Source organism: Dromaius novaehollandiae, chromosome 21 (genome assembly GCF_036370855.1).
Source record: "Dromaius novaehollandiae isolate bDroNov1 chromosome 21, bDroNov1.hap1, whole genome shotgun sequence".
Lineage (NCBI taxonomy): Eukaryota > Metazoa > Chordata > Aves > Casuariiformes > Dromaiidae > Dromaius > Dromaius novaehollandiae.
In genome coordinates this window covers 3,934,011-3,961,354 of record NC_088118.1, presented here as the reverse complement: position 1 = coordinate 3,961,354, position 27,344 = coordinate 3,934,011, and the positions used below count along the sequence as shown (strand labels likewise).

The 27,344-nt window shown below is 40.8% G+C and overlaps 1 protein-coding gene across 9 annotated transcripts in view; it reads right to left on the bottom strand.

Moving 5' to 3' along the window:
• The window catches only part of ARHGEF12 (Rho guanine nucleotide exchange factor 12), an 81,518-nt gene that overhangs the window by 27,941 nt on the left and 26,233 nt on the right, over window positions 1-27,344 (bottom strand). For 4 of the 9 annotated variants that reach the window (XM_026108195.2, XM_064524262.1, XM_064524261.1 and 1 more), the window contains 15 exons: window positions 19,361-19,384; window positions 18,505-18,593; window positions 16,857-16,913; window positions 9,398-9,496; window positions 8,878-8,927; window positions 8,025-8,082; window positions 7,098-7,276; window positions 6,388-6,465; window positions 5,650-5,769; window positions 4,845-4,976; window positions 3,150-3,221; window positions 2,244-2,336; window positions 1,498-1,608; window positions 885-983; window positions 254-296 (listed from right to left, as the gene is read on the bottom strand). In XM_026108195.2, coding sequence (XP_025963980.2) covers window positions 254-296; window positions 885-983; window positions 1,498-1,608; window positions 2,244-2,336; window positions 3,150-3,221; window positions 4,845-4,976; window positions 5,650-5,769; window positions 6,388-6,465; window positions 7,098-7,276; window positions 8,025-8,082; window positions 8,878-8,927; window positions 9,398-9,496; window positions 16,857-16,913; window positions 18,505-18,593; window positions 19,361-19,384 — 1,304 coding nt within the window. The remainder of the gene's footprint in view (window positions 1-253; window positions 297-884; window positions 984-1,497; window positions 1,609-2,243; window positions 2,337-3,149; window positions 3,222-4,844; window positions 4,977-5,649; window positions 5,770-6,387; window positions 6,466-7,097; window positions 7,277-8,024; window positions 8,083-8,877; window positions 8,928-9,397; window positions 9,497-16,856; window positions 16,914-18,504; window positions 18,594-19,360; window positions 19,385-27,344) is intronic. The other 5 variants (XM_064524264.1, XM_064524266.1, XM_064524265.1 and 2 more) reach the window with 3 other exon arrangements.

Here is a 27,344-nt window from a genome sequence, read left to right as displayed (position 1 = left end):
ATTATATGTAAGCAGCTTTGGTCACATCCAGTACCAGACTAAAAACACACATGCTGATGTACCCAGTGCTTCCCCCCACATATGCACGTACCAGAACATGCATTAAGCCCTCCTCAAGAAACAGAATAAACATTTATTCGTCACGTGATACTGTACGTGACAAGCACTCCTATATGCATTTCAGTAACTTGCCTGAAGAGCCTCCGACAGTAGAAGCTGACAAAGTAAGATACCCTAGGCAAAAGGGCCTTACCTAGATCCACAGAGATTTCATCTGGAACTGGAACTTTTAGATTCTGCAAAAGAAAAGGAAGACTGGGAGAACATATACAACAAACCACCCTATTAAACACAAATCATACAGTACAATCCCCTCTAAAGCTGAGATCATACAACCTGAACACTTGAAGGTATTATGAAGGAGATTCCTATCCTCAATATATACTGCATTACACAAGGATTCTTTCACCAAAGCATGTGGTACTAGCCTCTGCTACACTACTTCTTAGTCTAATTTATGGTGGTAAGGAAGTTTCTCAGCCTTTCCAACAGACACACACAATTTCACAATCCCTACAACAGTCACATCAATGTATACAGCAGTTATTAACTAGAAGGCAATGTATAATAGCTAGAGTTACCTTACCTGACAAGATCGTTTCTTCTAACAAATAATGCTTTGCCAACGATTCATGGAGTTACCAAACATTTGAGGGTCTATACCATTCATTTTCTCATATTCACTGGAAATATTCTTAAAAAAAACTTGTCATTTTGGAGGACCTACATCATTTTTTTTTTTCAGTTTATGAGAGAGGAGGAACTTGCTCTCTCATGTCAACTTGCTAGATATGTTTGAACAGGAGAAAAGGACTGGAACCTACTGCAGCTCGGTCCAAGAAGAACTGGTAAAACTCAAGGAAGACACGCCGAGTCTCTTTGGAGTTGGTCTGCTTGTACAAGTCTGTGTAAAGGTAGCACAACTGTGGGAAACAGGAAGGGAAGAAATTAAGAGACACCATGAGTACTCTTCTAACAACCCCACTCTGAGTTTCCTTTCACACGTTTCAAGGAACTCAGCCTTGCTGGACTGAAAGACTTCCAAGCTACCTTCAGCCCTCTAGATTGCACAGGAAACCTTGATTAGCCAGCTAGGCTGCCCCGGTAATCAGTGGGAGGATGAAGGGGAGAGGGAAAGGCCAAAAAAGAAGGATCAGACTTTCCCTGCAGACAACTAATCCTACTTCCCTAGCATGGAATAAAACACTTTCAGGAGCTGAACACCTGTTTTCAAATAGCTGAATTTAAGGAAAACAGTTCTATTCATGCTTCTCTTCGTCTATCTGAAATACCCTCATGCCTGCACAAGATCTGCATTTCTCTCTTTGCTTATCCAGCCATGACACTGATAATGCTACAAAAGAACAAGAAGACTCTGAAACACTGAGGTTAATACGACAGATTTAGCCCGGGCGAACCAATTCCAGAATATCTTACTAATGCCGCAGGATCAAACTGGGATACCACATGATGCAGAAGAACAGCCAGGTGAGCTGGGCGAGATTTCAGGAGCTCAATATTTTGGAAACAGCTGCATTGTCCATTAATCTGCGGAGATACATGGAAACTTTTCATCGAAAATTATTCAAGAAAGCTACTGTGCAAAAAAACCAAGAAGTTTTGTTCCGACAGCTTAGCTCCTTGTTTATTTCATTAAAATAAAAACAGATCAACTCCAGAACCTTTGAGATGCTGTTCCAACAGCCCAGGAAGAACTCAACATACGGAAAATTCTTTTTAATACTCTCCTGCACACTGAATACAATATAATAAAATAGAACTCAGAGCAAATGACAGCTAAAATAATTCCGAACAAATATACTAAAAGCCGTGGCAGCAACACTACTGTGACAAAAAGAGAGGACTGTTAGTAGAAACTAAATAAGCAAAAAGAAACTAAACAAGGCAAACGAATTTCTAGAAGATTAAAGTTATAAGAAGAAAGAAAGAGTAACAATATCAAAGACAGCATATTAGCATAAACTGTGCAAGCGTTACTATTCGGCAGCATCAACAGTAAACTCATTCCCTAATTCTTAATTCACCACATGAGAGCTGTTCAATAAAAAACAGTCATGGAACACTTGAAGTTTAGGCACAGAGGAAAAGAATTCTTGTCAAGGAGAGAAAAGGGTGGCTGAGGCTAAAAGGTGGCTTTCAACTATGGAAAATGTCATTCCCACCTGCTCCTGTTCAGTGTCAAAGTCGTCATCTTCTGCTCCAATGATCTGAGGTCCCACACGGGAAGAAGGACTTCCAACACTGGACTGAGAATCCTGGTGCAAGTTGGGATGGGAGAAGGGAAGGGAAGGAAGAAAAGCACAGTGCTATTACTCCCGTGGGACAGTAAACCTTCTTTAACCAACTCAAAGATACCATTTTAATTCTCCGTCTCTAGAAACTCAACTGAAACCCACGTGCCTTTATTCAACCTTGTCCAAATTCTCATTTATGAGAGCCCGTTTCGAATGCTCCTCCCACGTTACAAGCGTTCAGAAATATCAAACCAGCTGATTCAAACACAATTCCATGATATGCAGAGACTGCTCAGCATACTAACCATGCGGCATAAGCCAAATACCATCTTACTACAAATAGAGAAATACGACTTTGGAAAGTCATAAAAATGAGGGCAGATAACAAAAAAAATACTTCAGAAGTCATTCTAAGGAGGAAAAAAAAAAAAGAAACACAGATAGGTCAGCAGTTGCTGCCATATTCTATGTTCATCCCATCTTCAGGCCATCCCTGATAATGCCAGTCTCACAATGACTGAATATCCTAAAATAAAGACTATTTTCCTTTTAGAGTTGGACTCAAGGAATAAACTTTGTACAACAGCCCTAGCTATTTTAGCTCCAGCTGCTTTACTGCTGATTATATATTTCTCATCTCTTAAATGGGCCTGTTCTTAAGCACCATAAACATTTATTCATCTAATTAACGTTCCCTGCACAATTTTAATTGCATTTTATTATCTAAAGCAAAGTTTATACATGCTCCATCTAGAAAGTAGAGGAAAAAAGCACAATATTTTAATGGGCCCATTACAGGAGAAGCTGTTATCATGCCTTATATTTCGGGCTTACAGTATCTTGAATCTCAGTCTTCTCTGGGCTTTCATCCAGATAAATCCGATCCTTCAGGCCACTCCGAGGACTCTGGGAAAGAAGTTTAGTTCTAGTAAGTACCAGCAAATCCAGGAAAGAAAGAACTGTATGGTAAGTGTTTCAACCACAATAGACAAAACTTCTCTTTTCTCACACAGTGCACTGTTGAACAGCTGAACTCTAAACTGTATTACACACATACACAGTTACAAAAAAAGAAGCCTAATGTACAGCCCTAGCATACACAGAAGCCGTTTCAAAAAGAAAGTTTCTAACACTGAATAATAGCAGTGTTGCAAAATATACTCTTGCACCTCTCCTTGGCCTTCTCCTAGCTCTCTCCACGTCTTCTCATAGGTCATGTACTACCCGTGTTGTTAGATCTCTACACCCTCTCCCATTTTTCAACATTCCTTTTGAATTGGGAGACTCCCAACAATGGGCACAGTATTCCAGATGTAGTCTTATCAGCGTCCAGTAGTAGGGGCTAGTAACTGCCCTCCATCTGCTGGCAGTCCTCCTTCCCATGTAGCCCGGTACACACTTGGCTTTATTTGCAAGAGGAGTGTGCTGTTGGCTCATCTTCAGTTGGGTCCACTGTTAACTCCCAGGCCTCTTCAGCAGGGCTATTACTCAGCCTGGTGGTTCCCAGCCTGTGTTGATGCATGGAGTTATTTCACTCCCAACTACAGAACTCTCAACTTCTTGTTAACCTTCATGAGGTTTCTGTTATCCCCAATCCTCAAATTTCTCATGGCCCCTTTGGACTGAAATGCTATTGTTTGGTGTATCAACCATCTCCAGTAATCAAGTATCATTCACAATACTGGCAGAACTAATTTTATTAGGAAGATGACTATGAATTTTGTTCTGCATTTATTATATACAATGATGAGTGATGTCTTGCTCAGTTGGGTGGGGGGGGGCATGTTGTTTTAATAGAATCGTGCATGTTCACGTTTTGGAGGTATAGCTGACCCATCTTCCTTGGGCTTCCAATTGCTAGTGCAAGCTTATCGCCCACAAGCTTAAGTTAAACAACAAACTTATGGCCAAAACCCAAGCAGAGAGTCTCAATTCCTTCACGCTAATCAGCTAGTATCTTAATTAAGGATTAGGTGTGAAGGCACTCCAGTAAGGAGACCATATGAGCACACAGATTGATAACTGATGAGTGAACAGACTAAGCGCTTTCACTGTTGGCAGTAACTGAAGTTCATTTGATAGAAGTAACGCTCTTCCTCACTTTTATGGCAACTTGCCCACTGCCTGGATCTGAGTCACAGCTACCACAAATGGAATATTAACGTGCTCTTAAAAGACACACTAATTTGCATCTCTCAGCTCTGAGACAGATTTTGGCATCCATTTTTCTTTGCCTCATAACAGGGAGTATGCCAGGAAAAAAAGCCATCTTGGAAAAAAAGCCCAAACCCACAGTATTTCTTTCCTAGTCCCTAATCGAAGACCAATACGGTATGCTTCCTCAGGGTTGCTGTGTACTTAGAAGTTTATGCTAGCGATACACAACATTACCGAGACACAGTACATACGAATAATACGTAGGACAGCACAAATTAAAAAAAAGAAAAGAAAAAAAAAAAAAAAAGCTGTACAGGAAAAAAGAAACCCAAAAGGTATAGAAGCAAAGATGTGGAGCTGTTCAATACTCACATCAGCAATGTCACTGTTTGGTCGGGAGCTGTCGCCAGTGTAATCTAGTTTGCTCAGACCATCTCCGCTCTCTGCCTCCACTTCACTGATCTGCAGCGATTCTGTCACAGATCTAGAGGACAAAACTCCATCCTAAAAAGATAAAGCGAGTTGGGAGACAGCACAGAGCAAGTAGAATATTTCTAGAGACATTAGCTCTTTCAAAAACTGCATAGTTCACATTATTTGTGAAACTGTCTTCATGTATTGAAGAGAGGCTGCAATGTTTTTCAGAGAGAAGACAAAAGGAAGTCCACCAAGTTTTCAGGACTCAGCCTCAAATGCAGAAGGAAAAGGGGAAAAATAATTTCACTTATATATATATATATATATATGTGTGTGTGTGTGTGTGTGTGTATATACATATATATATATATATATATATAAAAATATAAAAAGTAAAACTGTTTTAAGCTTCCAGTTACACATTCTTCACTGTAAGAATGACTTCACAGGTTTCTTCTAAGTTGTATTGAGAGACAGACAGACTAATAAACACATCAGAATTTGCATTTACTGCTTTAAAAGGAGTTTCTCAAGGAACATTCAGAAAACCACTGTAACATCTACTTCAAATACTGACACTGCATTCTATTTCGTGATAGCTTCTGCAAGCCTGATTACAAGTCACAACTCTAGAGGGTGCAATCTGCCTGTGGAAACACAGAAGAGCTTGGTAGGGAATTCCTGCTTGCCCAGAATACCATCATCCCCTAAGAATTTTCACCTGGAACATACTGCAGAGAAGCCCGACACATTCTGTTACCTGAGTACAGCCTGTGGCTTTGGACAACTGCTCCTGCAGCTGAGGAATGTGCTTCTTAGTTTCCTGTATCTCTTTGAGCAGTCGTGAGGTGGGCGATCGGCTGTACTCTTCTTGCAGAGACTAAAAAATAATTTTATGAACTTTCATTTACATTAAATATTTCCTCACTATGAAAACTTAGATCTACAACCTATTACTAATCTTCATTCCATTAACACATCTGAAAGAGTAAATAGCACATCTGCATATCTCGTTATATCAAGCAGATGCTACACAATGTCTGTTTTATGTAGCCCTTCTCCCTTTCCTGTGCAATATGAAAACATGCACATTCTGAATGTTTATTCAAGTAAATCATAACCGCATTGAGCATACACCTGAAGACACAAAAACTCAGTGTCACCAAGAACTGCCATGTAGATTGTAGCTTCTAGTGAGAACTGACTCTCAGTGAGACAGAAAGATGCCTATGTGCCCTAGCAGATTGAGGGACATGTACATTTAAGAAACCTCCCACACTTTTTTTCCTACTCTGTCAAGGATGAAAAACCTCAAGAGACAGTCAGTAAGAGTGATCAGATACCTCTGATGTTAAGCCAGTACATAGCAAAGCTAAGCTGGAACATAAGCTCTGCAAGGAAATGAGGATGCTAACTAGTGATTCAACAGCCCGTCTTTGCATTTACATCATCCCCTTCCCTTTCCTCCATCCCTCTTGAACATATGCAACTCCAGCACCTGCAGCCGTTCCTGCTCTTTCTGTAGCATCTTTCTCAGAATCTCCACTTTCTGGTTGTGGACAACATTGTTCTCCTCCTAGGAAATAGGGAGAAATTAAAGAGTCAGGTTTTTTGGTGGAGCTGGGAATAGGGAAGGAAGATAGTGGAAATGGATATGCCCACTTCTCACCTACTTCCTGGACATGGTCACTGAAAAGCCTTACGAGAACTTCATGCCCTATCCTGTACAGGATGTAATCACTCATTCCTACTTTTGAACACAGCTATCAACATCAAAACAAAACAAATGCACATGCCCCCTCACTGCCACCAAACTGACCCACAGTGTTTGCTTATTTACTTTCCTCACTCTTCTTTGCCACATGTCTGTGTGCTTTACAGTCCAATTGTTAACAGAAGTTATGGAATGACTGGCCTGGACCAGACATTATGAAAGCTCACACCATGCAAATTCTGGCAGTAAATCTCAAAGACAACCTGTGAGCAACCCTCAGCTGCCTTTGCATTATCTCAGATGGGACAGGATATTTACTCGCAAAATGTTTTTTCTCCATGTGGCTGAATGCCCACTGGGTGGCAGGACAAAAATTCCAATTCCAATTTGTGATTTGTGCAAGAAGAACAAAACAATTCCTTTGAGAGAAAATACATGACCACATTTTTTCCACTGCTGAACTGGTTCTTTGGAAAGAGCATTTTAAGTCTTACCCCCATAAGTACTGGGCTAGTAATCCTTTCTGCATTTCCTGCTGTGCCAGGTGAATGGGGAGATGTCATGATGGGAGACATACGCCCAAATGCTGCCAGATCCACTTCAGAATCAGCTAATGGAATTTGGGGCGACCCTGGTGGGCGCCCCTGAACAGTGAGAGCTACATAGGAACCTGCTGCAGGGAAAACAAGAACAATCCACACTTCAGACACACTTGCAGATTTCTGCGGTGAACATTTACCCTCCCCCAAGAGACAAAGCTCAGACCATTCTTCACCTCTTTACTCTCCACACCAGAGAACCTGAGAGCACTGTCAGCTCCACTCCAGAGATCTCCATTTAAATTTCAGGTAATCCAATGCCTTTCATCATAATCATCCCTAATGAAAGCACACAGTGCAATTTCTAGCCCACCAAGTATTAACCATATGTATGTGCTGATACCAAAGATTAAACTGTCCTAGTTTGGAATGATCCAGTAACAACTTTCTCCTGCACAAGAAAATCAACCAAGAACTCACTTTGTTTGGAAATACCAGTAATTTTCAGGCATTGTACAGGAGCCTGTATTAGCAGTGCATGAATAACTCAGGTATTGAAGTTAGAATCAAAACAAGGGAAGATGTATGGGCAAGGATCAAAGGTAGCTTCAAACATCAAGCAAAGGAGAAACTGCAGAAACTGCATCAGCCCAAGTATGAGGTGTCAAAATTACCTCAAATTTCACTTTACTGCATCTGTCTCATACATACCCCACATCTCTCAGATCGGTCGTACAGCAGTCAACAACATAGCTAGACTTTGTCCTTGCCACTTGATAGCTGAATCAATCAGCGGTCTTTTAAAAATATCTCTTTCATGCTTTAAAGGAGCACAGTGATTAAAAAAAAAAAAAAAAAAAGTAGTAATCTGCTTTTACTTACACTTGATCAGCTTTACCACCTCCAAATGGTTTGAGTGTGTTACTAGAGTGCCATTCACCTGGGTGGGGGGGAGAAGAAAAAGCAGTGTTTAACCGCTGATTTCCAGTCAAGGCTGAAGTTTTTCTGGGTACCACATGCTATACAATAAGCAATGAAATAGAGTGAGGAACAAGTAAAGAGATCTCTCTCCCTTCCCTTCCCCTCCCCGCCCCCCCCACTACAATGTCTTTTTACACACTACCAGATAAACAATTTCCCTTCAATACTTAAATCAGTTCTGCAAAAAGAAAACCATATACACATACCAAAACCACAACAACAAAAATCCACCTCTAGGTGTGCAGAAAAATACTCAGGCTAGCTAACTGAATTCATTAATTATATACTTAGTTGAAATCCCAGCTCTATCTCTGTCAGCCACCATTTTGCAGCTGTGGTTTAGAGGGTCTTTTGAGTCACTGGCTCGGTTTCCTAGCTGTTTGAGATCAAAAGAGAACACTGACCTGAAGCAGTTAGGGGAAAAATAACAATCAAAGACAACTGCTTATTTACAGGTAATTATCAATAACTCTGTGCTCATCCCCGCCGCCACTACTTTTCTCGGTGAGATGTCTGAACCTCATAGGGTACTAGACTCACCAATAACCTTCTAAAACGAGAGTGTTCTCCACAACGAAACTAACATTCAGCAGTGAGCTTCCAACGGTTACTGCACATCCCCAAGACAGGAAAAATCAGACTATCTGCTATCCCACAGGCAAACACCAGCGCAGACATATCAATTATATTCTTTCAATGAAAGAATTCATTTAATACAAAGAGTCCATTTCCCTCATGTTTTGAATGCCCTTACCTTGATAATTCTATCACCTGTTTGTACTCCAGCCCGCATGGCTGCTCCATCTACAGGGCAAGAAACAGTTCAGTTCCAGTCTTAATAGAGTCACTCAAAACCAAAATGGTTTAAGCATTCTGTAGTACCATGCAAAATTACTTCCCATATTCACCCAAGCTTCCCCTTCCTCCCTCAGATTAAAATCTAATGAGTATCTAGGCTACAGCAATTCTGTTCTCATTTTGAAGTGGATACATCAAGCCACAATCCCACAAGGTTACATGTACTCATTTACTTCCCCTCAAGTGCAAGATGTCAGCTTCCAAACACACCAGACGCAGCAGAGGGGATTCACCGTCTCCCAACAGTGCAATGCTGTCCTTGCACCCCTATTCCAAAGTCTGTGACAGCTACAGCCATCCCACTCTTAAGGAAAAAAATTGCAGTCTTCTCCTGCAGCTCGTGCATGCGTTTCTTTGATTCACATGAAAACCCTGCAGGCTGCTCTCTGGCTAGCATATTTAGCATGTCTGCCTACCTTCTTTGACTGACTGCACGAAGACTGGATTGTCTCCACTGACTGTCAGCCCAAATCCATTTTCATCCCGTTGGATAACGACACACCGTTGAACAAGACCTGCATAAAAAGGTGGGGAAAGGGCAGAAGGAAGAGGGGGAGAGAAATACAAAGAGACACAAGCTAGGCATCAGTCCAAAACCTTATCCTCCAAGATAATCACAGAGCACTGAAAGAAACTGGTACAAGACAACAGAGGGGAAAAATATATGAAAGACAGAAACAGGGCATCAGTCCAGAAACAGATAGGAATGTCAGGACAGGTCAAGCTTATTGCTTCACTTACACAAAACAGAGATATACAACAGCAGAGATGCAGACAGCTCTGGCACATCAGACCTAACTTGAGGTAAAAGCAGCTTTTAAAGAAGAACAGCTATGTACAAGAACCAATTTCCCTCTGTCTATATCAACAGTTCTTCAAAGTATGGCACAGGGCTGTCATGTTCTAGCACACTATCAAAAACACTGAACAATTTTTACAAGCTACTTTAAAAAAGTCACAAATATCTCAAACTAACATCAATGGGTTGGATTAAAACACATTTATTAAATCAGAAAAGTTTTCCCGATTCTCAGCAAAAATTTCATCTCAGGGCACTTTCCATTCCAGATGAGAATATTCCACAAAACCAGAGGAGTAGCAGTGAAGAAGTACAAGCCACTTCCATGACACTTAACAAGCCTTCAGAAATCAGTATCATGCTTCCCACCGAGCTCTTGAAGTACAAGGCCAAAACCCCCGGAGTTCCGAGTCCTAATCTGCTCCTCCTTTACCTTGCTGTAACATTCAAGAGCAAATCATTTTGTTTCCTGGTGTTTGGACTACTCAGAATAGAGGGAACATAAATACTGTTGCGGACAAATGTATTCACTAGATGCAGCATTTTGAAAAGGTGGCTTGCTGTATATGTCTATTGTTCACCTGAAAATGGACTAAGAAAAAAAAAAAAAAAAGGCAAAGCAGAAGCCCCAGCGCACTCTTTGCAGAAGAGAGCACTTTCCTAGGAGCATCTGCAAAAGGCCTACCACAGTGGAGCCCTTATCTTGAAAAGTAACTTCAGGAACTCTGCAAGATACTTCAAGGATGTTTTCTTATTTGCATAGCAGAATCCACTAGCTACTAAAGACCTTACTTATTTTCAACAACTTGCTTTGCTTCTTCATTTCCAAAGCCGTACCAGGCAAAATCCTTACACCAGGATCTTGAGAAAGAAGAGTTTTCTTCCAAGACCAGATACCAAAAGTGCAGCAGTTTCATTTAATATGGACTGAGCAAAGGGAATTGTGAAGATGCTGCTCCAGCAAGACTGTCTTTTCTGGAACCATTTTTAAGGAATGAATTGTAAGAGAGTGTGGAGTCATATCCATGTCTTGCATCACTCCTGCACCAATACAGCTCCCTTCACTTCTCTCAGGCAACTCCTAATGGAAATGAGGAGCCTCAAGTGAAAACACTATCTGCCCAGTCAGCCCTGTTCTCCTCAAACACAGCATGTGTGCAACTGGGCGTAGGAGTGGTGGAAAAGGTTGAATTCCAGCACTTCAGCAGCAGTCCGAGCACAGTATCGTCTCCCAGTAACTCCCCTTCCACTGATAAAGTAGAAGCAATTATGCTATACCTAGCGATCGGCAATAAATTGATAGAAGATGAAAGCAGACGGGAAAACCACCATCTTTCACGCCCTCTTGATACGTTCAAGTGAAAAAACATCCCTCTCCCTCTTGTACCTCCCATTTTTCTATATGACCAACCTTCTTTAAGTCTCACTTCATAAGAATGATGCCTCAGGGTGGGGTGTGGGAAAGAGAACATATGCTATTTCATAAAAACAGCTCATTTTAAACTCTGCTGCCAGACGTACAGGTTTTATGAGTAAGACACTAACTAATCTTTTGACTCATAAGAACTTTCCTCTTTTAAAGGCACAGTATAGCCCTGCCTACTCATGGCTCTTCCAGTGAATTTCTTTCTTTTCCAGAACCAATAACCCTTGGATCTATTGCACCGGTAAGTGTTCTCTTTGAACGAACCTGATGGCACAGCAGAGGCAATGTATTCGGAGATACAATATAAGATGATCTTAGGGAGTATAATTTAAGTTCCAGGAATAATTACACTAAATGCTTTCCCATCACCAGTCTCAATTTCACCACCAGTCTCAATTTCACTCCAGGCCACCTTCTAATTTTATAGGACAAACAACCTAAGCAGAGAGATGACCGAAATTAGGACTACGTGAACCCAAATTAGTCAGTTATCGCCTTTTGCCTGTATTTGTTCACTTCATAAAAGAAACAGGCACTTAACCCTTTCCCTGACACAATGTGGAAAGCTGGAATGAGGTCCAGATAGCCAGCTGAGAGGTACCATGCTTGATGGAGATAGACAGTTGCTTTACAGCAATTTTAATCAAGTTATTTGGAACTTTTCTGAAGACAACACTATCACCTGCGGAACCACATCAGCTTCAATAACACTTCCTGCCTGGAGCAGAGACTGAAAAGAGCAAGTCCTCCCGTGTACCGCTTCACTCTGCTGTGAGAAAAAAGCAGCACAGAACTCCCCTAAACTTGCCATTTGCTCACTGCATCTCATTTGGAATCTGCCTAGTGGCTGAATTTAAAAAACAAAGCAGCAGCATTTTCATAACCTAGGTCTTGTACCTTGAACAGCTCATTAAGCTCTACGGAGTGGACTCAAAGGAGAGCCGCAAGCCACGGAGAGCCCAGCAACGACATGCAATGTCAGTTTTCAACAGCTATTACTGTCATGCCTTGGTATCTTCTCAAGTACATACAGGAAGCCTAACATTAGACTACTGACTTGAAATGTAGCAACTTCACCCGCTGTAAGTTAAGTCTATGAATTTGGCGCAAGACTAAAGAGCAAAAATGATCTCAAACCCAAGTCAGTAAGTAGCAACCAGCTTTTCATCCATCTTTTTTGCTTTTGCGTTCCAACTCTTACTGTTCCTTAGAAGGAAACCATAAGCCCCTCATTTTGAAAAATCTTACCATAGTATTCCATTTTTCCAGCAGAACCTCAGTAAAGATTACAAGGTCTATTGAACTCATTATTGACAACACTGAACATCAAATCAATACTGGTCTTATTCCCACATTCATTTTCACGTGAAAACATCCCAATGGCAGGAAATTATCAGACATCACTGTGACTATGTTTTAAGTATGCAAAATCATGCTACATATGCATATTTCAAGTGGATACTTAAAATTCAGGGGACGGGGGGGGGAAATCTTAAAAATCCCCTTTCATCTTCATGCATATTAGAATTCCCCAAACTCATTGGTATTGCCTCAAGCCAAGAGCACAGTCAGACAAATAACTGTACGCTCTAGTTAAGCAGGTTTGAAATTAGAAACGAAAGCAGTTAGAAACTATCGGCCTGAGAAAAAAGGAATTACAAGAAAAGCTAAGACGATCAACTCTTCCATAGGTGTCACTATTCCCTCTGAGACGTTGTGGCCCAGTTCTCCGCCCGTTACAAGTGTGCCTTAAGGATAACAGGAAGGGGCCAAGCCCTAACTTCTCAAGGTCACTGAGATGCCGTGGTAAAAACGATGATCTCGACCAGTTTTGACAGACTTATTTTGATAATCTAAAAATTTCTTTAGTTACAAAAAATTTCTCTTCTCTTCTTCTACAGACCCTAAAATATTTTGAAGCTGTGCAACAAAACATGAAATCTTATTTCCCTAGCAGTGCATGACAAACAGCGCAGGAGTCCATTCTGAAAACGTACTCACAAGAGAGAACGGAGACAGGAATTACATCCCCCATAATATAACGTAGCTTCTCCTCTGATCAAACTGTGTGGGACGTTGCATGGGAGGAGACTTTTGAACTATAACCTCCCTGGAGGCATTAGGCCACAATGGGAAAATGCAATTTAATATAGAAGTGATTTGAAATGAATCATTCAATAAACAAAAACAGACTCTTTGGGGTTTTGAGAATGTCCAAATGTTTCACTTCAGTTGGGAAGCTTTAATGTTTCTATAAAATATTTCAGAATCCCCACTCCACAAAATAAATAAAATGAAACCATCAGCTTTCATAATGAAAGCTTCTCATAGGATGAAATTCTGAATTTCACTTAATTCTAGTTATTAACACAGTCTTCATACCAAATGCCATATTAGCAGCATTCTTCAGATTCCTCCACTAACCCGGTAACAGAAGTCACGTAAACTCAGAGCAAAACGGACACTATTTGAAATTAGTGCAGTAACAATGTTTTAATAAAATTAGTAATAACAATGGCACTGAAAACCATTCATAATGCAAAGCTTGGTAACCTTTCTAGAAACAAAGAACAATGTATTTTAACCATTATATATAAATAGGACTATCTGCTCCCATGGAAACGACACATTCAATCCCTGTGGTCGAGTGCCCCTTGCACTCCAAGCCGTTTCTGGCTATTATAAGGGTAGTGATGAGGGGGTCCCAAGAGTCCTTTTAAAAGACTGCAAAAATGGTGGCCACAACACAAAGACACAAGGCTGGGAAGAACTGCAAGAAACAAAACAGGAAAAGTAAAGAAAGATTCTCTAGGATTCAATTTTAAAGCAAGTGAACAGAGACAAAATCCGCATCTTCAACACAAAAAAGAAAAAGCCTGTCCCATACGTGGACGGAATATGTGCAAGAGTATGCATCAAGTCTAGCCTAGCTTTTGGGCCTGAAACAGGTCACAGTACTAAATATACAGAAGGGTATCTCTGAAGAGTAACTAAGTCATGGGGAAGGGTAACTGATAACTCACCAATCACCCAAAAGCTAATTTCAGTTTTAAATTTGCTTCAATGATGGGAATTCTACTTCAAGAAAGAAATAACCAATATTGAGGAAAGTTATGGCACCAATTAGTAAATCATAGCAATTCAACAGTTGCACTCAGTGTCTCCCCTGATCATCCAGACTTTGTTGGATGCACAGATATGAGATGGCTGAATTTATGAAGGAAAATTCACACTAAGTTTGATATCGAATCAAATTCTGTATATCAGAATGATTTTTCTATGTAATTACCCTCCCCCAAGCCACTCATGTACTTCAGGAAACTCTGGCCTTCATTAAGAATTTCAAGAGGTAAGAACAAACATGTACATAAAAGCCACACCTCATTTTCCTGCTGTCATTCAACAATTTTCTATTATTCAGTTTCCAATGGCAAGCCAAAGAAAGAGCCAGTTAACATCCAGTCACCAGCAAGAAAAATATCAGTACAGTAGTTCTACTTGTACGTTTTTAAATAGTTTGGTCCCATCCAAAGCAAACAGCAGACTTCTGTACACATACCACAGGGCTTTGGAAAAATAGAGGGAAGAGACAAAAGGCAGAGCAAGGTCCAGTGTAAAAAAGGCCACTGGAAAGGAAGGATGAGTGGAAACTGTTCCCATAGATCCTGGACATGGATAGAGCATCTGCAGGAAACTTTGGGGGAAATAAAGGCTTAAGTTAGGAAGTCATGTTTCTTTCTATCATACATGAAAATCCAGGACACTGCACAGACTGAGGGAGAAATATAAACACAGATGCATTCCATTAAGCATACCAAATGTTTCCTGTAATTAACCTGGAACGGCTTGACAGCACCTCCAGTACATTATGGGTAAGCAACATTAGGCAAAAATTAATGAAGGTTCAAAACACAGTGATCTAATCAATCTGGCTACACTGTCACAAACCACCATTCACCTAGCGAGGGGAAGAACTGGTCACGACATAAGTTTGTCAGAAGCCCCACCCCAAAATATATACTTTTCAGGCAGGTCACTTCCTTGCTCAGTCTTTCTGAGCATGGGAGAAAGACATGCAAGCTACAGCAAGGCAGGTGTCTTTAAGATGGGTTTCCAGCTCTACTGAAGCAAATCAAGGCACACTCAAAACCCACTTACAGTCTTTGAGGAACAGTGTCTCATGCCTTGGGAACACGACTGTCATGTTATTATTTCCTTTTCTTTAATTTTTTTTTAAATGTAAGAAATGTTTGTGAATCAGAATTCCAGGGAAAGTTGAAGATCTCACTTTCACAGAAGGAATAGACTATGCCTCTGTAAATTGCACCAACTAAAAATTTTTTGCTAACTTACACATGCTGCTTCAGAAGGAAATGTTTGGGGGGGTTGCTTTCTTATGTTCCTTATGATGAGAGCTATGATAGCATGTTTTTGTATTATATAGGTGTTTAAGTAGCTGGATCATGGCCATAAACACCTATTAGTTTTATTCCTGTGGAATACTGAAGTTGATACTGGAAGAGCCATTGATTTTTATCACTCTATCCAAAAGTCAGTAGGAAGATATGCAGCAAGAAAATTCTCAACAGAGAAAATCAGAAACAAAGTATCACAGTATTTTAAATATCAGGAAAGAAAAGGCAAAGGAAGCCAGCTCGCTGACTGGAGTCAAAACACAGCTGGACATGTTTAGAAATGTGAAATGTAGCAGTACCGCCCAGATTCAGCCTATGTCCAAGGGTCTTAGAAGCGGTAGGATTCAAAAGACCACTTATCAACTTGTGAAAACTTATTACCTGTTAACTTTGAAGATACGAGTGCAAATCTCTTCAGAGATCACAAATTAAACAAGGTCGTAACATAAAGGTAGGATGGAGAGAGTTTCACAGTCAAAGGAAAGACCTTTCTGATGTAAGCTAGAGAAGGGAGGATGAGCTGTCAGGCTGTCTTTGGTAGACATTCTTTCCTGCAGCACATGTCAAGGTGCACTGGCAATGCAGAGGTAGGTGGGTTACTTCCATCCCAAATTGTTAAATGCCAATTTGTTCCCCTCTGCAAGTTCATAACACAGTAATACATAGCAAGACAGCAGCGCCAGGGAAACTACTCCCTTTTTTGAATGAAGGACAGTCAAGTTCACATGCTTACATTTTTTTGAAATTATCTAGACATACGCTTTTTCAGTTCCATGAAACATTCAAAGGAACTGACATAAGATTCTCTACAACTAATGCAAAGAGATGAACTGCTAGCTCATCCAGATTAACCTCCACAGTTACAGGAAGACAAAACTTATCTACAGCCACCAAAACTCTTCTGGAGTCCAGTACGAGCTGTGTCTTCCTACACTGCCAAGAATATTTGGTGGCACAAGATCAAGAAGAACAGCAGCCCCAACAAGTTTCCCCAACTTTGAACAGAGAATAGGAGACTACAGATGATAGCCTGTGCTTGTCACATCTCAGTTGGTTTCCAGGCACTACAAGAACTACAAGCTGATACAACGAAGCAACATTTAAACCCGGCTTCCCGCTCCCTGCTGCAGAGCCAAACATGCGGATCAGGTAAAGGGTAAAAGCCTTGGGTGCACAGACAGAAAGCATCGAGCAGACTGCAAAGGTGCAAGGATGCGGCAGCTGCTTTAGCTTACCATACGTCTCGGATCTACTCTCCTCCGAACTAGACTTTGTCTTCTTGGAGGAGCTATCTGCACGAGAGCAGGAGAAAAGGAGAGAGAGATATAGAAAATATGGAGACCAAACATGAGAAAAAAAAAAACTTCATGAAAAACGTAGACTGATTTATTAGGTTAAATCGTGCAAAACACAAATAAGATGTGAACAAAACACAGGTGAAACACTTGGAATAAGGTGTGAATAATTTAAGCATGAAGACACAGGTAACACCACAAAGTATCTACTACAGAATCTAAAACACAATAAAACAAGTTCTCTGCTATGCCAGTAAGCGAACTACAGAAAACACTCTGGATAAAATACAAACTCTGTGACATTTATTGCCAGAGTGAATAGCAGACATATGCACAGTAGTTCAGCATTCTGAATTCACCCCTTAAAAAGAAAGGAATTTTATGAAGGCTATAGTGTAGAGTTCATCCACCAGACCTGATAGCAAGCATCATGGCAGGTAACAGTTCTCAAAACAGAATTACTTTTAATCAAATTAAGATTGGAGGATTCCTAAGCTTGCTTCTGAAAAAAACAGTTCTCTCTGCAAGATAGGTTCATAGTCTGAGACCCTCTCCCACCTAACCTAACCTGAAATAATTCTACATTACTTGTTCCCAAGGACAAAGGAAAAGACAACAACTAATTCAGATTCTCTCCCATAGGACTTTTTTTTCCATAAACAGATTTTAAAAGTCCATTTTAATTATTTTGTGCACAGTAGGAAGGAGTCATGCAGCTAGTGACAGGAAACATTAATGAACAGGATGGTTTATAAACACAAGCCTGAACCACCTTGTGCACAAACACATTCTACAAGTTCTACAACCTTTAGATCCAACTCTCATCTCTTCCACAAGCCCCAGGGGAATGAGTGGACTGAACAGCAGAATGCACAGACATGAAAAAACACACATTGCATGGGGCCAGGAGGCTCAGACAAGAGCCTGCCATGCATTTCATGAACATACACAGTAGTCACTGAGTTAGTGTTTCAGAGAGAGAAGGAAGAATCCCTGCATGCATCCTCATTTCGAAGACAGCAGTGCACAGGCTGACCAAGTTGACCCAGATTTCACAGACTAAAAAAATTGGATAGTATATCCGCTAAAAAAACCTAAGTTTATTTTAAAATATACCATGTTGGAAAGTACAGATTAACTTTAGAAGTGACAAAGAGGGGTCAAAATCTACTGAAGCTTAAATTCCTCCCCCCCCAAAAAAGAATACCAGTCCCGGTTGACCCTAAGAACTCTATCTCACGCTTTTCCCCTACTAAATCATCCAAAAGAGCCAACTAGTTACAATATTTGCCAACTGAAATTTCAGACTATCTTTTTTGAAATAGGAAGTAGCTACAACTAGTCACTGATAGCACTAATATAGATTTATTCTTGCACAGTTAACAGCCACTTTGTAGATAAGCATGTTTAAAAGCCAGCCCACATTCGTTTCAATGCCTGGATGATTCAAAAAGGCTTTGCAATCACAGAGCACAACACAGCTCTTGAAAACCACGCTCATTAACACATCAGAACCCTTTTTACTCCAATCCTGAGTACCTTTCAAACCGAAGTCTAGATTTTCATCCGTGAAGTTTTAAGACTTTACCTGTAGGATCAAAGTCGTGTGTACTACTGCAGCGTTCAACCTTCTGCTTCTTGTCAGCTGGAGACTCTCTGCTCAGAATGCTGCCATGTCTGCGTCAAACCAAAGGAGACGAACCTGACTACTGCACCGCAAAGCATCACTTAACTAGTGACTTCTTCGTAAATAAGCTTAAGTGGTTCCTTCGTAAATAAGCTTAAGTGGTTCCAATTGCTAACAAGGAACTTGGATAACAAAAATGTATACGTTAAGCTCACCTCAAAATTTATTCCTGGTCAGGCTGAATTTCAAGAGGAAAAATTATCTCCCTCAGAATATTTAAAAGTGTAGCTGGCTTCTAGGTACAGTTTCTTTTGCCTTTCAGATTAGTAGGAGCACATATACTCTGTCATTCAAAAATCTGGTGATATTTTGTTTTAAAGGCAAAATAAAATTAAGTCACGTAAGACCAAAAAAACCTCCTTGAATGTTCCTTAATTCCGCTTCCTCTCCCAGCAAGCCTTAAATCTCTTTGTATGCAAAAACTAAAGATTTAGAACAAAAGCCCCCCTGAAGGAAGTGTCTGTACATCATGCACCAACCTAGGGTCACTTTCTCTGGCCATCTCAAATTCCAGATGAAACCAGCCAGTGCACAGAACAAATGCAAATGGTAACACTACGCCATGCACTTTAAGTATGTCAACCAATGGTATTTTGGGCACCCAGTCCTCATCCGGATACTTAATTTCCTCACGTCTGTAATGGATCCTTCTACCTAGATGTCTGAACCTGTATTTTCCTTTTTAAAGTACTCCTTCCTCAAAAATGCTGTATCATAATTTGCAATACAGATAAGCTGTAAAACTTCAGTAACTCACCTTGTAGGTTTTTTGAGAGGAAACCTGGAAAGAAGAAACAACATAAGTTTAATGAACTCTTCTTTTTGGTTCTCAACATTATGCTTAACATCAACATTTATGCTTAAATACAAATAGACATTTTATACTTCTGTAATGCCTTAACAAGAGAATAACCAAGACTTTTTTGTTCTTATACTTTAGCCAATTATTAGTCCATTACAACCGATTCAAAGTAAAGAATGACTATGAATATGCTTAAGTTCTCAAACAGAAGTACGAGCAAAAGCAGAACTGGAGCTCTCAAATCCAGCATCTAATTGGTCTTTCTTTTTCATTAGTGTAACAGCTCATGGATCATCTTCCTCTCATTACAAATAGCTCCATATGTTAAGAATTAATATAGTTTGATTGCTTTGACCTGTTGATGGATTTATTATCTGGCATGTAAACTTTAACTGAAAATTCTCCTACAGCTGAGACATTGCAATTACCTCTCTCCTATGCAGATTCTGTGGTGTCTAATAATGTTAGAGCTCGTGCTACCGTCTCTTCCTAACAACATCTCTATTTTCATGAAAGTGTAAGAACTTGTCATCTTTGAGACAAGTAGAAAGTCAGGTTTAGCTCAAATTTTATTAACTATTCCAAAATTACTGGCACATGCAGACAATATAAACAACAGGAACCCACAGTTAAAGGGAGGCAGAAGCGTATCCATTATTAACTACAGAAAAGAAGGGGGAATTAGGCAACCCAGATTTTTTCCTTGAATTACCACAGAAAAATAACAAAGCTAGCAGTGTGCCATCTACCTTAAGGCAACAATTTCCCCTTTGAAAAAACAAAACTAGTGTTTTCTCAAAACTTTCTAGAAATTTAGCTCCACTATGACTCATCTAATATTTTTAGATTCTTTACCTGGAAAGCATTGTAACCATTTAGAGCTGTATGTATATTTGTGAAAAAGAATATATAATTTAAGTCACTCTTTGTTCTAAATGAACACAACTACGGCTATTACAACTGAAAAAAACTCACCTCTCCCTCCACCCTGTTTGCTTACTGCATTCACTTTCTGCTGGTGTTCACACAGCAAGGGGCGGGGGGGCCACAGGAAGAGATTCAACTTAAAAAAGTCTAATAGCACAAAAATCAGCAGGGCATGAAACTACTTTTAATTCCCCTCCCCGGTTAAACTACTTGGTAAAGGCCAGTATTTGCATGGCAAGTCTGCACTAGAAAAAGAAGAGGCCATATCGATGCAGGAGAGCCTCGCAGGCGCCTTTCCCAAGCTCAGTCTCAGCGGAGCTGCGCAAGGGGCCTGTGCAGCCAAATGGGTCCGAGCCGGGCAGCTCTCCCAGAGCACGGCGGCTTACAGCAGAGGCTCCTCGGGTATGAGTACGGCCGGGCAGACTGCTCAGACGGCACACCTCCTCCTGAGCTGCTTCTCCAGGGAAGGAGCACCTCGTCACCTACTCTCTTTTCTGCAATAACACATGCAGGGCCCAGCCAGAAGTAGAACAGTCTTAGATCTCTAGTTCTCTTGCAATTACCTGAAAAATGCAAGTGATTACACAGTGGTAGTACTCAACTTAATCCCTCCCTTCAATTAACAGCCATCTCCTGAAACACTTATACACAGAAAACGCTGGCCAGCTCGCACATACTAAAGCTCTGTGCAGGCGCACACTAACACAGCAACTCTAGCCACCCTCTGAAGGGAACATCTCACAACATATTATGCAAGTGAAATTAAAATGACACTGACAGTGTCACCTGTCTATTAACTGAAAATAACATTCACCATCTTTAAGATAATAGTATCAAATTTAGCTGAAACGCACCAACACTTTCTAAATTAAGGAGAGGGAGAGAGGTTCTCTGACGGCCTAAGCCTCAGGAACCCAAGGTAAAGCAGCACAGAAGTTTATCAGCCAGCAATAAAAGAAAAGAAGTTGCATACAGACTCAACGAAAAGCGGTCGTCCTCTTTGCTCCTCCCAAAAGCCAAGACACATGATTTTCATCACAGAAGTCTGAGAAATCCCCTCTGATTCAAATGAGAAATGCATATCCAGTCAAGCCTCTCCTCGTTCTGTTCTACCTGCAAAGCCAGATCTCTCCTACATTCACCCACAAATTCTGGTCACTAAAGCACTACTTGGTGCAAGACAGACACCCTGAATCCCAAAGCAAAGAAAACACAGAAGTCATCTCATGCCAACCTAATGTGTCATTCAGAAAGCAAAAAGGGAGACTAAGGAATTCCGGGAAAGACAACCCATCCTTCTAAAGCAGGAAAGAGTATTTAGAAGATGAATTATATCACAATTTTTTATTTTTAATCTAATGCACTTCATCTTCTCAGTTGCATGAAAAAAACTAACATTACTAACAGAAATACTTTAACAAAACATTTCAGTGAAAAACTTTTATCCCATAGTGTTTCCTACCAAGCCCTGTAACTCCAGATGCATACTACTGTGGCCAAAGAAACAATTTACAAACAAAAATGAAATCAGTTCTCTGCTGCACTGTTTCGGGTAGTTCAGAGCTATTTATTATTTGTTCAAATGGGTGCAGACTTTTAATCTTAATGGTCTAGAGGTTATATAAAACGCTTTACTTTTTTTTTTTTATTTTAATACGTAAGCTGTTGAGTTTGTTTAGAGAGAAAATCCTAAAGCTTTTTATAGAACAGCATACAGTAACATTAAAATAATGAGGAAATCTTTCTGCTTAGAAGCTAAGCGTGCATGTAGAAGCCTCACTGAGCAGGAGCCAAAATCTCCCAGCTCCCTATTCCGAGGTCCTAGCTACGCCCACAGTCGTAGGTGTGACACTTCAGTATAAGCTGCCAGGACTTACAAGGAGCCAGCTAGCTTTGACAGAATCAAAAATATTAATGCAAAACTTATTGAAAGAGACCCCCCCCCCCCAAGTCTACTCCTGGAATGACACCAGCGCAGGGCTAAATCCGTCTGGGCTGAGCCTGTCCCTCCGCAGAGCTGCCCTCCGCTCGGCTGAACAATGCCGCCTGCGTCAAAGGGCGCAGGGAGCCGGAGCATGCCGGGAGAGGTTCCCGGAAGCGCCGGAGCCCCTTGGCCGCGAGCCAGCTTCCTGAGGTTCTTTCTTCTCCCAAGCGGGGCGGGAGGACCATGGTGGGGAAGCAGGGCCGGCAGCAGGTCACGATCACGGCGAAGCCTCTCCGGCACGCTCAGCACATTGACGGGAAGCAGCGAGACAGAGATCTCCAGCTTCTCTCCTGCACTACGTTTCTCCCTCGGGTCGCTCAGCTCTGCTGCAGAGGTATTTGGTAAAGCCAGAGAAGTAGGACGGGGCTGGCCCTACCTCAGCTATACTAGAGCTGAAGTAGTAACCAGTTCCCCCCGCCACAAACACACACAACCCTCCAAGACCTGAAATAGTTCCAGACCACTGACTTATAAAATCACAGAAATGCGAGATGGAGTAAACTGCTGAGTTAAGAGCAGAAGTATGTTCTTCACGTCCTCGCTAGCCAGATTGTGGGGAGCACTCAGTACAAGAAGTTTCTCTTCTTTCCCCGAATTCCTAACTGAATACTTCCTAGCATTTCTTGGTTTGCTGAATATGTCCTTCAGTTCCCCAACACTATGTCACTTGCATACTACAGCAAATAGCAGAGTACAAGAAAGTGGATAAATGAAGTATAATCAAAGAACACAGAAGAGTTTCCACGAGTTTATTCAACAACTATTTTTTTTTAGTGCAGCTTACCTTACATTTTGTATGCTATATATATTTTGAACATACTACCATTTCAGAGTATTTCACCTACTACTGTAAACACCATGCAAGCTGGAGGGTGCGGTTAACAGCTGGAGATTTAACTCCAAATCTAGCTGACAAGTTTAGGCTACATGATAAAACCCCGTAGACATTTTGTCTGATAACTGATGAACATCAGCACATTTTCAAACAAGTTGTTCTACTCTCTCAACTCCCAAATACCAGGAACAACTAAAAGCCAAGTTTCATTTTGTTTTTAAAACACTGGCTCAAACTATTTAAGTAATTTAAATGCATCCAATTACTAAAACTATGTGTTGTTAGTCATGCTGCATTAGGAAAATCTATTTACCAAAAAGCAAAGCAAGAAAAATACACCTACAACTAGTGACACCGTGGATTAAAAACTGCAGGTCTCCAAGTTATCTCACATATGCATACAACATTCAGTACTGGACCAGTGCCTAAAAAGTACCTTGAAGCCAAGACAAAAAAAGATAGTTTTCAGATTTTGTGTCAAAACACAGCAGAGCTCGGAAGGATTCCCAGCTTGCAGCAGTACAAAGCATTCCATTCTAGCCCTGGAGGTTGAAAATATATCTGACCATAAATAGCACAGCATTCAGATAACCATGTTGGGTTTTTTTTCCTCCCTTACTAAAATATTACTAGAATTCAAGTATCTGCTATCTCAAAAACTGATCAAAGAGGAAAAATATTTAGATTCAGACAAGGGCCTCAACCTTGGAAATACTTATTCATGTGCCTAACTTTAGTTCCATTTACTTCAGCAGGACTACTCACATGCCTGAAATTAAGCTTGTGTGTTTGCATGATGGAAGTATAAATTACTACAACTTGTGCTGCGATGAGTAAGAATTATTGTGAAACCCATACAAAAGAACAGCCAAAAAGTGCTTGCTTGACAGAACTAATCTTTAATTAGGAGATGAACAGTTGCACTAGAAGCTTCTTCATCGCTTTATTAGTTTCATTTAAATAAGAGGTTGCTTGTTACAGACAAATCCTCTTACAGAACTCTAAATTTGACATAAAAAGCAGTAAAAAAACCCACCCACCCAAAACGCAAGAGGGATGAGAAATATTATGGTTTCATTCCTTTTTTATTTATTTTAATTCTTCTCACTCATTTAGAAAGAGAAGAGGAATACCAAACATAACTCAAAGTTCTTCCTCACCCCCCAACATGGCTATTTGAAATGACATCATCCTGCTTCAGAAGGTTTTCACCAAGTAAGTAGTCAATGAGGGGCCTTTTGCCAGCACCACCTCCATGGGTTTTAGTGACAAAATGAGTTGTTTAACTGCCAACTCTACTTCTGGGAGAGCGAGCTGGAGTCCACTCTCCTCTTGCCCACACATACCTCAACAGAGCCTACAGCTGGGAGAACTGCAGTCAGCCCCTGGGTGACACGCGAAACCACGGAGCAGCTTCCCCTACTTCATTTCTCCTGCACACAACTTCTTCAGTACCTGCTAGGCTTCACTTTCAAAACCCTGGTTGGATCCACACTGACAGGAGTCAGAAAAGGTTCTATCTTCTCTGCCAATTCAGCAGGTTTAAATGAGTGCCTCAGAAGTACAGTAAACATGGATGCCACTTGGCAGTTATTTCCCAGAATTTTATCTTGAAAACAACTAGAAGAAAGAGAAAAGGAAAGCCTGTTTATTTTCCCAGTTTGCAGACATATACATCCACCCCGGCACTTGGTCGCTGGGCTTAAAAGCCTCGAGAAAGGTATTATGGGAGAGCGCACACACGATCTGAACAAAAGCGGTACCAATGTGACCTTAATATAGAGCTAAAGGCAGTTTTCTGTCACAACAGAAAGGGGTAGACATGTTCTGTACAGGACAGTGGATGAGTAAAAGGAACTGATGAAATAGCAAATGACAGGCAGATAGAGAGAAACACAGATGCAGCAAGTGGGCAACTATTAGCAACCAAGAAAAAACAGCAGAAATATCTGCCATTTCACTATCCTGCCAACAAACTACAGCTGTGACCACATCAGCTATTCTGTGGACAAAACTGATTCAACACACCAAGTCTCTTTACCTCCACATTAACCCACTTTAAGAGCAGTTTTATGCATTGTCATCTTTTCCCACTATCAGAATATATAAGCTCAGGAAACCACAGGGTTTTCTTCCTCAAAAAAAATCCAACCGCATAGCGAGAACAACAGATTACAACGCAAGATGCAGTGAAACAGCCAAGCTGAAGAAAGGAACCAAGCGGCATGAATTCCTGAGAGCACTCGGAGCCACTGCGCAGATTTAACGCACTTGTAGCAAGGAAGAGGTGAAACTGAGCTGAGCAGTAAAAAATCTCCTTGTTATTTCTGTAGGAGTCCAAGGCAGCACACAGCTGACACAATGACTCATGGAAGAATCGTTCATGGCGTTATTAGCTTTAGATTACCAATGGCTTTGCCAACAGGCCTAGTTTCTGCCTTCTGAGAAGGAACATAGGCAGTTTAGTGAAGTGACCTGAGAGCCTACATAGCCACTATCTTTCTGTGTTGACTCCACAAACTTCTCCATCTTCGAAACCTTGGCAGTAACTTCAGTGTTGGATTTGGCCTGATGAAGGACGAATGAGCACCTCCAGCTTGGACAATATTATATTTCATTTATCTGGTGCACCAGTGTTTCCGTCCAGAACTAGAATAGGCCATGCAATTTTCCTTTTAGGTTATAAAAGGAAAAGTAGCCAATATAGTCCATCAACACACTTCCTGACAGATCAGTAGAAATACCAATTAAAGGAACCAGCACTACAGCAACCAAAAATGCCAAGTTAAGCACTTAACTCAAACCAAGTTAAGATGAATTGGGTAAAAATCAAAGAAAAAAAATTATGCCTTTCCCAAGTCTGGAAAGCTACTAGCCAGAGATTTATTTTGGGTCAAGTTTTTTTGGTTTTTTGTTTTATTTTATTTTTTTGAGTGGGTTGGAGAGAAGTAGGCAGCAAGAGAAGAGAACGAGAGAAGAAGTCAGTTAAAAAAAACAAAAAACAAAACAGAGGGAAACTTGAGACTTCTTCACAAAATACATATTAAAAAACTCCCTGAGATTGTGCTTCCATACAAGAAAGCACATGGAATTTCCTGATGATACAGGTACTATGTCCATCCAAATAAATTTTGCTCCCTTTGGGAAACATCCCTTTTCAAATAGATGTGTTCAGCTCTGAAAGGAGCTTGCATTTGTCTCTGTTAAACAGATAAATAAAACAAAGAGGCAAGTATTGTACTTAAAGTATACTATAGCCAACTGCAGTTCTGTCCTTAGCATCCTCTCCATGTAAAGTTTTCAGATTGGAGGGGTTTGTATTTCTCTAAGAACAGTAACGTTTGGAAAGGGTAGAAGAAAAGCATCTCTAGAGAAGTTTCATCCACAGTTCAATCATTCAGTCCCAGCCCAAGCAAGTGCCTCAGCTATTTTCCATGACACAAGCACTCGGATTTTTCCAAGAGCTGATGTCAGGGCTTTTCATGGAGAAAGAACTGCATTTACAGGGCGGGCAAGGAAGGAGGGCTTCCCCAGCAGCTATTCTCAATGTGGCCTTTGTGCTGCTCTGCTGCTGAAGCCAGGACCCTGCAAGAACTCTTAGTCCCCACAGAAATTCTACAAAGAGGAGGGGACATTTTGCAGAGACATTTTCAGCAGCAAGGACTATTCTTCCACTCCTGACTGACTTCCAAGGCTCAGAACCATCAGCTTTCCATCCACAGGGCCTGAAGTTACAGGGCCTTAAGACAAGGACACCTATTGTTCAATAGCTCTACAACTGGGTAGAAGCAGGCAAACAAACTAAAACTGGGGAAGGGGGCAGTGGAAGAGCACATAAATAAAACAAGTTGCTCATGTTTCCCTAATGCTGCTTTTAGGTACAGCCTAAAAGCATGATTCAAGCAACAGGGATCTGGTTTGCCCACAAAATACTTTTTGGAGCAGGAATAAACTCTATCCTGAAACTCATCAAGAAAAGAGCTTCCCAAATCACAGCTGATTTCATACTAATCTCCCCATCGGACTGGTTACAAATTACTAAGTCAGTCTGTTTCCACCTCTGGGAAAGAAAAATTAGCATCCTTGAAATGGAAAATAAATCAGTCAAACACCAGTTATATTGAAGAAGGCGAAGTACTCTTTAAAAACACGTTCAGAAATTATCATAACAACAATAATAAAAAAAAATTCCG